Raw genomic sequence first — 14,188 nt, 5'->3', positions numbered from 1 at the left:
CGTTCCCCTGACGTTGCCTGAGAATTGAGTTGAGAAGCCAAAACCGAAGTACCTCAGTACATTTTCACTGATTTTTGTTTCTACCATTTCCTGGTTTGTGTTTTCTCTGATTGTATTTGAAACCTCCTAGACATTGGTCTGAATTGTCCTTTTCTATTGTTTTGGATTGTTTGCTTATAAGAGGAATTTAAGGGTATTAGGGATCTAGAATCATGTTAATTAATCTTTAGGGTTGAAGTTTTCTCAGCCTCTTTGGTAACACAGCTGATTGTCTGAGGTGTTTGCCTCCCTTCCTCCTTTTTTCATAGGCACAGGGAACTGACTGGAGGGCCTCTCCACGTATGCTACCCTGCCTTGCATGGCTTTTGTTTACTTTTACCACTGGTGTGAGATTCCTTAGGGTCTTGATCAAAGTCATAGGTTTTTCTGTTTGCTTGCTTATCCTTTGAGTCTCCTAGGCTGTTGTCATCCGCCCTGGCTTCAGCCACCTTCTCTACAGTGCCTCATGATAAACACAGTCTTGAATGCCATGTATGTGTCTTCTCTCCTTATTATGGTGCAGTAGGTAGTCACTGCTCTCCATGGTTTGGGGTGTTTGTTCTGTTGTGCTTGGTCATCTATTTATTTTGTGTGTGTTGCCAGGGGAGGGGGCGTGTAGGAATACACCCCCCACAGTACCCATGTCAGAGAACATTGAAGGAGTCAGTCTTCTCCACCATATGGTTTCAAGGAATTGAATTCAGATTGCTATCTTAGTGGCAAGCACTTTTACTTTACCCACTGAGTCACTTCACTGACCCAGGAAAATCTTTTTAAGTGCATAATTACATATTTCTAGCTTTGCCCAATAAGAAGATGGAAGTAAATGACCCGCTCAACAATCTCTTGAAATAAAAATAGCCATTTGGACCATATGCTTATTTTTTAAAAATGTTGCAAGCCTTTTTCATCCATACTTTAAGTAAGCATTACACTTTCTTTAGGACATGATCTAGACCTTCTACTTACTATGTATATTGTCTTTCTTTACATTTTTTTTTTAAAGCCTGAAGAATAGAACAGTAGTGGAAAGGCACACATATATATTTGTATATTTGGTTTGTTTTTATCAGAGTTTCAAATCTTAAGACAATTGTATATTAATTCACAAATTTGATGGGGTGGGAAGCAGTATGGAAATTATAGTTCTGGCAAAGTACAGTCTTTCCTGATGATTTTGTATGTATTACATTTTGTTCATAGTTTGTAGCTTCTTAAAAGGAAACCATTTTTTAATTTAATTTTTAAAGCTTTTATGGCCGTGCATTTTGTCTGCATACATGTGTGTGCACTGCATACGTGCTTGGTGCCTGTGGAGGCTGAGGAAGGTCCTGAATCTACTGTAATCTCCATTTGGGCGCTAAGGACTGAACACTGATCCTCTGAAGATGCCCTCAATCACTGAGCCAAGTGTCTGGCCCCATGATTTATTCTGAGTATTTTTATTTGGGGGGTGGGAAGCACGCAAGCCAAAAGGGGGGCATTAAATCCCTTGGAACTTGAGTTATAGGTGGTTGTGAACTGTCCTTTATGGTTGTTGGGAACAAAACTCTGATCCTCTGGAAGAGTAGCAAGAATTCTCCACGGCTCAACCCTCTCTCCAGCTGTACACTTAATTTTTTACTACTTTGTAGCCATGTAATCAGTAGTTAATATTTTTTAATATACTCAAAATGTCTGTTTAAATATTTAAGTACACGTTCAATTGAATAAGAGAACCTCATCTAGAGTAGCATGTGGCAAATGTTTGTTCTTCTGTCTCAAGAATTGTACATAAAAATCTAATTATCATTGTAAAATCAAAGTCATTTCTTTCGGCTATGGTGGATAGCAGTCAATTTAGAAGTCAATTTTGTTTGGTAACATTACTTACAGCTTGCTTGGAAATGAACATGGAGTTCCTGATAGAAATACTATTCCAACCTAGGGAGGTTGGTCTCTAGTGTTCATTTTTATCTCGCAGTAAATTCCAAGATGACAATAATATTCTGTGACAGACATTTTGGATTCTTTGTAAACTCATTTATGTAAATATGTTTTTGTTTTAATCCCAAGTGTAGGATTTTAGTTTGGGCTTTAGTTTGTCTACAGCTGATAATTGTCTCATGTGGGGTGTGGTCTTTGCCAGCTGGTTACAGCCTGTATCCTGCAGCACAGAGAGGGGTGTGGTCTAGGACTTCTAGGAAGATAATAGGAGGGACCTGCTTGCTGTGTTTGCTGTAGATGGAAATTGGTATTGCCCCCGAAAGAGCTAGGAGAAGTAAAGGGTCCACGGCCCTCTCCCCACTAACATCCTTAGTCACACCCAGGGTTAAGGGGTTGGTGGAAGGGAGGTAGAGGCTTCAATACCACAAGAGTTTAAAAATAAGCATCAAAATATTCTAATGCTAGAAATATTTTAAACTTTTCCCAGCTAATATGTCTTTTCCTTTCCATTCCTTGGGTTTTTTGCTTGTTTGTTTTGTTTTCTCTTTTGTTTTGTTGCTTTGTTTGGTAATTGGATTGGGAAAAGAGACATCTCTAGGTAGCTGCGTTTTGCTAATCTCTTCATAAAAGAATACATGGTCAGTTGCTATGTGGTATGATTTGGTTTTGCAAGAATATTTATTCCCATTGGTGGCAGGGCCTCTGTACTCCTGAGTTTCTATTTCCTTTTTTAAAAAAATAATTGATAAATAAAATATTCATCGGGTATTTCTCACTGGAAATACCTAGTTTACTTTTGCCTCTGATTTTAGTGAAGTTAGTTAATATTGGCCTTGAGATGCTACAGGTGTTTGTCGTGCGGTGTGACACAGTCCCTGGGATGTGCCTGTGAGTCGTGAGCTAGTGTGACGTAACGGAGCCTGCACCTCGCCTGCATCTGGAGTGGCATCACCCTCAGCTTAAGACAATGAGTGAGGCGAGCTCTTTCCTTCATTCTCCACTCCGGGCACCTTCTACACTAATCTGTCCTATTTCTTATCTGCTAAGTTTTTTGTTTTTGTCAAGAATCTGCTTTAAATGGCTCATTCTTTTTTAAAGTGTAAAGAATGTTTTTGAATGTTGTGTGTGTATCTGCATGTGTGCATGGGCGTGTTAGTGCAGGAGTCCACAGAGGCTTGTGAGCCACCTGGCATGGATGCTGAGAACCCAGCTCAGGTCCTCAATAAGGGCAGTGTGTTCCTTTATCCACTGAGTCCTCTCTCACAACCCAAAATGTCGGTCCTTAAGTCAGAAGGACTTCAGATGCTCTGCCGAGCTTCACAGTAGTCTACAAAGGAGACACAGTGGAGCAGGACAAGCAGGATTCGCTACAGCTCCTTTTACCTCATTGCAGTCTGTGCTTTCCAGCAAAGGAGTCTGTAGGCCTAAGTTTCATTCTGCTCTAAGAGGAACAAATGCTTAACAAAACAAAAAGATATCCCTTTGGGTGACTTTTTTTTATTTTTTAATCAGCAGGCACTATATAGAGCGCCACTGTGAATACACTTAAATAAACAGGTTCTCAGCAACTGAAACGACGCGGCACCGTCCCTGTCCCTCCTTTTAAAGAGAACCAACCATCTCGTGGGACGGGGGTCTGGGGTCTGGGGTGGGGGAAGAATCAGCCTCTTGACAAGATAATGAAGCTGAAACAATAATTTTGAAGGACATTCTTTGTTCCCACTATTAACACCATGAACCAGCAATTGTTTGTAAAGCAGTCTGATTGCATTTCTTTCCTCCACAAACCTCTTTATTAAAACCTGTGTCTGCTGGAATGCTCAGTGTCATGTAGACAAACTCAAATCCCAGTTTCTTGAGGCTTTATGGCTCACTCTGCATTGTGCATTCTGAATATTGCAACCAAAGCTAATTATTTTTTCTCTCCAAAATAACTTCCATTTATTTCCAAAGTTTAAAATAGTTAGCCCTCCTGATTTCCACATTGTGCTTTAAAGAAATCTTGTTATTCTTCACTTCATGCTGGGTACGCAGATTCTGGAAAGTGTCTAATATGATGGTTTTAAAAAAGAGGTCAGTGTAACAAAATACAATTCAAGCAATGAAATAGTTACAGCATTTATAGCTCAGAAAAGGAGAAGCAATAGAGAGCTCTGTAGATGTAGCTACATGAAGGAAAAGTTCAAAGGGTTTTTTATTGTTTTTTTTTCTAGATAGATTTTGCTAACCATATAGTTTGTGGTTTGTCTCTTACATGCATGGGAGAATACTTTTTGTATTTAGCAATGTTATGCTTTTATAGTTTACTTATTATTTGTTAAAAATTATTTAGAAAATATTAAACAAATACTTTTATTTAATAATCTAGAGCAGATTTGAAAGGAGTAAATACATAAGTTAGAAAGTTGCAGAAGCTGGTGTGATCCTGCTTAAGAGTGCGTCTTGTATGCTATAGTTGATGTGTGCATCTGGGTAGTGGTGTCTTGTGCCCTGTAGTTTAGCAAGCTCAGCTCCCTGGGAGGCTTTTCCTCATTTGATCCCACCCTTCACTTTCCCTGTCTGAGGTTAGAGAGCAAAGCGTTCAGTAATGAATTAATTTACATATGTGATGGAACTGACTTTGAAAAGAATTCATAACATTCTGCTTCCTTAGCCACTATTTGTGACTTGAATAATTCAGCGTATTTACCCCATCTCCTTTAAGTGTTACAGAGCCCTGTCAGCGCAACTGCCCTCTTCCCATCTCAGTCAGAGATGGACTGTCTTCCGATTTCTTACCCATGCCTCCTTTCCCCTTGTGTTTTAAATATATTATTAGATATTTTAAATTTTTTTAAAAAATGAAATGTAAGCAAATTTTATCTTTTGTAATAATTGAAAAATACCTTTATGAAGGGTACATTTTATGATAGAGTTCAGTCTCATGCACCTGTCACACTACTGTCAAAATCCCATCCAGAGCCTTCATCCTGGGGAGTCTTTGCTGCCTTATAAAGCACCTTCTGCCTATTGCTTCTCTAGTTAGGCAGCTGCTGCTGGCAGCTCACTGCAGCGCCACCTCAGCCTCAGCCCCGCACTGCATTTCCAGCAAGCCCCACATATGTGCCTTGCCTCCCTCCTGAGGTCCGCTCCCTCCCGTCCTCCCTCCTGAGGTCCGCTCCCTCCCGTCCTCCCTCCTGAGGTCCGCTCCCTCCCGTCCTCCTTCCTGAGGTCCGCTCCCTCCCGTCCTCCCTCCTGAGGTCCGCTCCCTCCCGTCCTCCCTCCTGAGGTCCGCTCCCTGCCGTCCTCCCTCCTGAGGTCCGCTCCCTGCCGTCCTCCCTCCTGAGGTCCGCTCCCTCCCGTCCTCCCTCCTGAGGTCCGCTCCCTCCCGTCCTCCCTCCTGAGGTCCGCTCCCTCCCGTCCTCCCTCCTGAGGTCCGCTCCCTCCCGTCCTCTTCCCTCTCGGCTCCTTTCATCTGCCTTCTTCTCTTTATTCTTTTTGTTCCTCCCCTTTCTTGTCTCTTTCCCTCCATATTCCTCCTGGTCCTTTTCTGTTCTTACCCACTTCCAACTTTCAACTTAAAGTCTGTCTCTAGGTAGCTCTATTACTATTTTGGCATCATCTCAAAAAAAATCTAGCATTTCCTTTAAAAAAAAAAAAAAAAAAACTACCGCCACCACCAAAAGCCGTCTTGAAGCGGCAACACGTAGCTTAGGTCCCAGTTGCCACCCCGCCCACTGCACTGCTTTTAGATCACCTTCTAGTATAGTGAAAAAGTAGAAATCGAACTTAAGATTCTCCTATCATTTCAAAAGGATTCATATTCTAACTTCCTTCCTTTCAGAATCAGAAGAAATATCATCTTTACATTTATTTGTTCTTATCTTGATGAAGTAAAATTTGAATATACATTTACTATAAAAATTTGTAGTTACAAACTACCCCAGCAATAATAGTCAGCATTTGTTATAGGCACATAAAATATTTTCTTTGCATGTATCTACTTATGATATTAATACTTTGTTAAATATTCTATTTTCCCGCTTTTATTACCAAAACATTTATATTATTAATTATTCTTTACAGCATTGTTTTTATGAGGTCCATGAACTTATCTTCCATAAGATTCAGTATGCTGGTTCCTTCTTAGGCAGTAGGCAGGCAAGCCTGTGGGGCATTTTCTAAATTAGTGAGTGATGGGGAAGGACCTAGGATGTGGACTCACCTGTGTTGGTGGTCCTGTGTTGATGTTATTTTTATAAAACTCTGTGTGTTCCTCTTAGCTTATTTCTTAACCCTTAATCACACAAATAACTGAGACTCCTTTATATTTGTTTATAAGGCTTCACAGCACAGTCTTGAGCAGTTTAAGTCTGTTCTTAACCCTCTATGTTATCCTGATTCCATTTTTGCCAAAATCCCCCCTTTCTTGCCCTTCAGTTCTTCCTTTGCTCCAACTGAATCTTCTACATCTCTCCAGCACCGGTGCACGTGGCTGAATCCCCCTGACTCAAGCCCCTACTTCCTGTTGTAACTCCTCCTCCCCCTGGCTGGCAGGAAGTCCAGCCCCATTCTCCCCTGCTCATTGATTGGCTTTAAGCTGCTTTATTGACATATTAGGGGGACAGTTGGGGAGCCGAGTTTATAAGACATTAAAACAGGAGATTCTTAGAACAAGAATTATAACCAGATAGAAGGGATACAGAAATCAGCAATTGAATTACACGATAACATTATGTCAACAGTCCAAAAGCTGGCGGAGCAGGGCAGTCAGCTTCTGCCTCCAGGTTCTGGTCCTGTTTGAGGTACTGCCTTGGTTTCGCTCCAATGTACTATAATTCAGAATATGTAAATCAAATGAACCTTTTCTTCTGCCATGCATATCTGTATGTCAACTGGTATAGTCATTATGTAGGTTTGGCCAATCGTAGTAGTTTACATGTGCTATTTAAAAAAAGCTTCTTTGATAGTGCATCTGGTGGATGGTTTGTTTGTTTGTTTGTTTGTTTTAGCTTTCTTTTTTAAGTTCTTACATATTCCTGATTCTTTTCCAGTCTGTGAGCTCCTGTTTACACAAGTGTTGTTCCTTTAGCTATGCAGAAGCTTTCTTAGTTTTATAAAGTCCCACGTGTCAATTATTGTCCTTAATTGTTTGGCAAATGGGGTTCTGCTCAGAAAGTCCGCGTCTATTACCTATATTTTACAGAGTATTACCTGTGAAATTTCACTGGAACTTTCAATGTTGCATATTTAGGTCTTTGATACATATGTAATTAGTTTTTGTGCAGCACATTAGATATGGATCTAGTTTGCTGAAGATGCTTTCTTTTCTCCAGTGTAAGTTTTTGGCAACTTTTCCAAATATTAGATGGTTGTAGTTACATACACTCACGTTTGGGTTTTCTGTTTTGTTTCATTAGTCTTTAAGTCTGGTGTGTGTGTGTGTGTGTGTACACGCCATACTGATTTTATTACTGTAGCTTTGTAGTATATTTTGAAGTGTGGGATAACAGTTCCTCTCAGCATTGTTACTTTTGCCCTGGTTTGCTTTGACTATCCAGGGTCTTTTGTGGTTCCCTATGAATTTTAGAATAGCTTCCCCCTAATTCTTTAGGGGGGGGGAGAAGAGATGGGGACTTTGATTGGATTCCTAGTGTCTTGATCTCTTTCTTTTGAGATGTAAAGAGTGCATTGTGGAGGCCTGGATCCTATTATGAAACATTCAGACACCTTTCTTTAGTAGCCAGAGGAGGCACCAACTGCCTTTCCTGTGGTTTGTTTAACCTAGGATCTCTTGCACTTTCCACTAAACCATTCTTTCAAAAAAAAAAAAAGTGTTTGCCAAGATAAATTTGTGGATCCTATAAGTAATACCCAAATTTCTGAAGGCTTCTAATTTTGAATTGATTCTGGAATATGCCTTACTTTTGTTCTTTTTTTTTTTTTCCTTTTGTTCTTAAAGGTTCATTTAAATTGGGCTCAGGAGGACACGGCTCCTGGGTTTCAGAAGGCTTTATATGAAAAATACTTCCATCATATATTTTGACTTACAAATCCCAGTACTGACTGAAATAAGATTAACCATGAATTGGATTACTCCCTATACTTTTATGCATGGAATAGAAATTTGCATAATAAAAATTGTTTTACCTAGTGTTTGACTTAAGAAAGAAAATATCTGAATTGCATTATGGTTTTAAAATAAACCCTATGCAATGTATGTTAAATTTTTTTATTTTCTATGTGACTTGATTATGTTTATTTTTGTTTTCTTTCTGTGGAATTTGAAGACAGTCACATTGGTAATGATAGTCAAGCCTTAAACTCTGTCCAGCTTTTTTAATTAATGTACTGGATATGACTTGAGAACTATTTCATTTTCCTACATTCATTATAGTATTTTAAGTGAGCAGTTTTAAATATTTTAAAAAAGCACCTTGCACTGCTGTATTGGTCACTGTCCTTCCAATCTTTTCAAGTAGTGCCACTTCCTGGTGAATAAGGATTCAAATATGTGAGCCTGGGGGCGGGGGGGGGGGGGGAGTCATTCTTATTCAAATCACCACACTGGGTAATACAACAAAACTAATTAGCATCAAAGGAAGTGAAAATAGAACTAAACCCAGGGTAATTATAAACACACAGGCAATACAAGGGGAGGTGTAACAGGGAGAAATGCTAATTAATAGCACTGATGATGCTTCTGCATGTTCGCTCTGTCTCAGGCATTGCAGGAGAGAGCCTGTTGTCACTGTTGTTGGTTTAACTGGGTCTATTTCTTTTTAATGGTCTGAAGGTCATCACCTTTAAAGTTTCCATACATGGAGGATTCCTGTTGTCCATTTGTAGGACTAAAGTCATGTTACAGGGTACCACAGCACACAAGTGGAGGAAGGCGTGCTGGGTTGTGTTCTGTCATGATAACTGCACTGACAGTTGTAGTTAAAGTTAAGTGAGGAGCTGAGCAGAGGCAGCAGAGGGCCGCCTGACGCTGACCAGCACATAGATCTGCCTGCCTGCAGGCGGGGGTTACACTGCTTTACCTCAGTGCACTTCTGGCTTTGAAGCCAGATTAATATCTCAAACCTAGTCAGAGATTGTTCTGCCATCCTCATCCACTATGGCAGTCTGAACATTTCTTTTGTTACCATACCACTTAGTTTTATGTGTAAATGTATGCATATTCTTCCTTCTGTGCAGGCTGCACTGAAATCAAGAATAGGCTTGGTTTGTATACCTCTTAAATCCACTGTGGGTTTAAACTACAAAGGGACTATCCATTTTCAGTCATTTTTCCTTCTTTAGCCTGTATACTACTTGTTTGGGACACCCACGGATTACATTGAAATGTCTCACCCGTGCACGCCTTAGCCTTGGTGATAGCTGCAGCAGTAAAGATGTGCTGGGTTCATTAGTTACCAGGCTGCAAGCAAGAAAGTTTCCTGACCCAATTGAGCTTAAATGCAGAACTTGGAAGGAAAGGAAGAACATAATTTAATTCCTTTCAGACTCTATTCAGTAAATTATTGTTGTTTTTGCAGTCATTTTGAGAAGTTTTTCATTGAGATGCAGGCTATATATCAAGGAAAAAGTTTCTTGAAATAAAATGCCACTGTTTTATTAAGGACTCACACTTTATTATGGATTGCTTCGACCTGTTTGCACAATGTCAGAAATGTGGCTCAATTACATGGGAAGGAATTTTTCTTTTGCAAATGTTGATTGATATCTTGTAAATTTTTAAAACATTAGACTTGTAAGGTGTGTAAGTCATTTGATTGTGGTGGGGTATGTGTCAGTGGTGCAGCGTCTTCGTAACATGGAGTGGATCCCCGGAAAGACCTAGAAGGGGAGCGTGAGCTAGTGAGGGTTTTCCAGGTAGTTAATTTTTAAAAGTTTTTTTAAAGGTTTATTTATATGTGTGTTGCCAGTCTACATATTTACCCACCACATATGTGCCTACAGATGGTTGTGAACCGCTACAAATAAAGGAAATAAATAAAATGGATGGTAGATAAAATGATACATAGATGACAGAGCGATGGATAGTAGATGTGTGACTGAGAGGTAGGTAGGTACACAGAGCGTGAGTTGTGATAGCAACTGTAAAACAAAATAACCTATGTGTGTTACTGGAAAACTGAACTGCTATCAGTTCGATAAAATAGTGAATTGCTATTATATGTTGATAAATAAAAAATAGTAACAAAAATATATCAATATGCAGCGAGTCCTTGGTAGACTTCAAAGGCTAGGGAATCTTCCTTTTTTGTGTGTAAAGTAACTATAGTTTTTCTTTTCTTTTCTTTTTTTTAACAGTAATAGAATCGAGAATATAGTCTAGGTCAGAGTTATTATATTTCCTTGCTAAAATACCTCTCCATCCCTGAGATGTTGATAAAGGAACAGTTAGTTGAGAACTCTGTCTTAATCCCATATACAAAAGTTAATTTTTAAAATAATAAAAATCAGTCTTATTTATAGGAATCTATTATATCATTGCAGAAAATAGAACTCAGTAGTTATCTTCATATAGAACACCAGTGTCCAGTTTTTTTTATTTGGCCGTTGGAAGTATCACGTGCCTTCTTGGTATGAGTATAGCTATTCCTACAGCAATAAAAACTTCAGTATTACCATATGAATCTACCTTTAGCATTGCTTATCAGTGGTGACCAACCAGCCTTACAGCACAACCAACACATTATGCCATCTGTCCTCGGCACAGCTTAATCAGCTAGGTTCAGTATTAACTGAAACTCAGTCAGTTGAATTAACTTTTTTTGTCGCAAGTTTTGGAGCTAGGGCTCAACATGTGTGTGTGTGTGTGTGTGTGTGTGTATATATATATATATATATATATATATATATATATATATATATATATATATATGTATATATATATATTATTTATTTGTATTTTATGTACACTTTTGTTTTGCCTGGATGTATGTCTCTGTGAGGATGTCAGATCCCCTGGAGCAGGAGTTACAGACAGTTGTGAGCTGCCATGTGGTGCTTTTGGAAGAGCAACCAAGTGCCTGAACCGCTGAGCCATTCCTCTAGCCCCTAAACTTGAGTTTCAGTTACTCTGATTTTCTTTTCTTTGGGGGAGAGGTGCTGGGGAGAAGAAAGGGGTTATTTGGCTTCCCATTTTTATTTTAATTTTTTATTTTATTGTTGTTGTCTTATCTCTGTTTGTCTTTGGAGAGAGTCAGGACAGGAGCTCAAGCACGCCAGAGACCTGTGGCAGGAGCTGATGCAGAGCCATGGAGGGCACTGCTCACTGGCCTGCTCCTCATGGCCTGCTCAGGACCACCCAGGGATGGCCCTGCCCACAGTGAGCTGTGTCCTTCCCCATCTGTCACTAACTAAGGAAATGCTCCATAAGCTTGTTACAGCCTGATCTATGGAGGTGTTTTCTTTCCCTTTTTTGCAGGGGGCGGGGTGTGGGGAGGTTGGTAGTTGGGTCTTTTTGTTGTTGTTTTGTTTTTGTTTTTGTTTTTTGGGTTTTTTTTTTTTTTTCTAAGACGGAGTTTCTCTGTGTAGCCTTGGCTGTCCTGGACTCCCTTTGTAGACCAGGCTTGCCTCGAACTCACAGTGATCCACCTGCGTCTGTCTCCCAAGTGCTGGCATTAAAGGTGTGGACCCTTCACCATCCCAGCTGGAGGCATTTTCTTAATTGATGTTTCCTCATCTCAGATGACATAAAATTAACCAGCACATGAATCTTCCTGCCATCCTGTCCCACTGTCCTTGCTCATGGTGGCTGTGTGTATAGTCACATCACAATCTGAGAGCAGCTGATGGAGCGACTGTATAACATGGTACAAGCAGTACATGAGGTGAACTCTTACTTACTGACAGGTACTTGTAATTTGCTTTGCTGTGAAGAATTTTATTTATGGAATTGTAAGATCTTTTCTGTTAAAAGAAAAACAATTTTAGATCAGTATTCTGCGTGAGCTGAGGCACTGCTTTTCTCGCATTGTTCTGCTGTATTGTGATTGTGAACAGTACTTAGATTCTTAGGTATTCAGAAAAGACGTATGCTAGGAGTTTAAAAATAACACACAGACATATTTAAACATTTTTTGCTCTGCTGTTTTCTCTTTCAGTTATCTAGAAAAGTACGAGAAAGTTCATCATTTTGGGGAAGATGATGATGAGGTACCACCAGGCAACCCAAAGCCGCAGCTTCCTATTGGTGCAATTCCATCTTCCTACAATTACCAGCAACACAGTGTGTCAGGTAAATATCATTTGAAATTAGTTAGGTATAGGCCTAGGGCTTCGTCATGGTACATAGAGGTCATCCAGGGAGTTAGGCCTACTTTGCACACGGTCATGCTTTTTTAATTTTTTTTATTTTTGGTTTTTCAAGACAGGGCTTCTCTGTGTAGCCTTGGCTGTCCTGGACTCACTTTATAGATCAGGCTGGCCTCGAACTCACAGTGATCCGCCTGCCTCTGCCTCCCGAGTGCTGGGATTAAAGGCATGCGCCACCACGCCTGGCTCACACTGTCATGCTTAAAGTATTAGACTGACACCGTCCACTGCTTGGCTCTCCTTAACTGTAACTGGGTTAAGAAAAACTGGGTGCAGAAGGATGGAGGAAGTATCAGGTGTCAGGGAAGCCAGGAACGTGTACATGGAGTCTGCCACATTCCCAACAGTTGCTGCAGTACACACTGGAATGTCAGAAATGTTCTGAATTATTCTATAATTTTCCTAACATGATGTTAAAAATTTTTATTTTTAATTCAAGTGGCATCATTATAGAAAATTCTGTGGCTACAAAGAGATAAATTGAATTAGGCAGTAGTTAACTTGACACTCTGACGAAGACGTTGGGTAAGAGCTGCTAGAGGCTCTAGTTTTCAGGAGTTCCAGGAAGATGAGCTAGGAACACGTGTGTCAGTGTCTTTAGCATTTGGCCTACTCAAAGCAAGAGGTACTTATCAAGATTATAAGCATTTACGAAAAATGCACTTGTTTTATGCATTTTCTGTAGGCAGTCACTGATGCCCATGCCAGTCTTTAATGGTAGCCATCTGATTTAAGCTGGCACATTGTGCACTGTTACAGGTCTTATGTTTGATTTCACATCTATTTCCAAAGTTTGTCTTAGATTTGCGTCCATTTCTTCCCTGGTGATTTAGTAACTGAAGAAGTAGAGTTCATTCTCAATATCTATGATTTCCAGTGGGAGAGGCTTCTTCGTCACATGCATTTTTAAATGACCGAGATGAGAGGGGAGTAATGAATGTAGAGCAAGCCTTTAAATGTGCAGTCAGTACTGCCTGCACTTCCTGCCCTCACTCCGCCTGCCGATGAGCTAGAGGCTGGAAGCTGAAATAACCCCTTTTCTCCCCCATTGCTTTTGGTCATGGTGCTTTATCATAGTGATAGAGAGCAAACTCAGTCTCTTTGTTGCTTTGGTTTTGAGATGGTTTTGTACAGCAGCCCTGCTTGACTCAAAGTTATGATCTTCCTGCCTCAGTTTCCCACTTGTTAGGTTATAGCAGTGTGTTAACATATCCTGCTGTTTACTTGTTTGAATTATATCCCTAGATCTGTGTATTTAACATGGATTAACTGTTTTGCTAAAACATTTTGGCTTTAAGAAAGAAGTGAAGTGTTCTTTGGCACTTTCAGAAGCCTGTGCTGAAATTCTGGTGGAGCTAGACATCCTCATGAGCCTATAGCAAAAGTAACCGAGAGCTACGGATTGTAGAAGAGGAAAGCTCTCAGCCTGTCCAGAGCTTTCCAGCTTCCATCTAATGTACCTGCCTTGTTTTAATGTCTTAGCTGTGCACAAGGGATTCTTAAAGAAGAAACAACTAAGAGTTTCTCCTTGGATTGCAGAATACATGGTTCACACTGAGAAGAAATGGTGTTTCACAGCAACGTGAATTCTGATGTGTCTTTTATTTTTATAGAAAGAAATATTGCAACTTGATGATATTATACCAATGGTCATGATTATCATCAATATGAAAGGGCTTTCCCTGATGATTCTTTTTAAGTTGTCAGTCAAAAAGTTGAGTGAACTCTATTGTGTTTTGTTTTGGGGTGTGCGTGCATGTGTGCCTGTGTGGAAAATATGTGCCAAAAGTGGAATTACCTAATGATTAAGACTTCCAAAAAATTTATTTAGGGATGAGGCCTTAATGACTCAAGGATAGAGTACTTGCTCAGCACAGGAGAAGGCCTGGTTCCTTTTCCCGTGTCACATAAAATC

At 40.0% G+C, this 14,188-nt stretch overlaps 1 protein-coding gene across 1 annotated transcript in view; it reads left to right on the top strand.

The window, feature by feature from the left end:
• The window catches only part of ARID2 (AT-rich interaction domain 2), a 128,866-nt gene that overhangs the window by 46,979 nt on the left and 67,699 nt on the right, over window positions 1-14,188 (top strand). The window contains exon 4 of the mRNA XM_084748937.1: window positions 12,063-12,196. Within this exon, the coding sequence (XP_084605063.1) occupies window positions 12,063-12,196 (134 nt within the window). The remainder of the gene's footprint in view (window positions 1-12,062; window positions 12,197-14,188) is intronic.

This window comes from Acomys minous (assembly GCF_964271855.1).
Source record: "Acomys minous genome assembly, chromosome: 12".
In the NCBI taxonomy this organism is placed as follows: domain Eukaryota; kingdom Metazoa; phylum Chordata; class Mammalia; order Rodentia; family Muridae; genus Acomys; species Acomys minous.
Note: the sequence above shows the minus strand (reverse complement) of the source record. Positions and strands in the feature narration are given on the sequence as shown.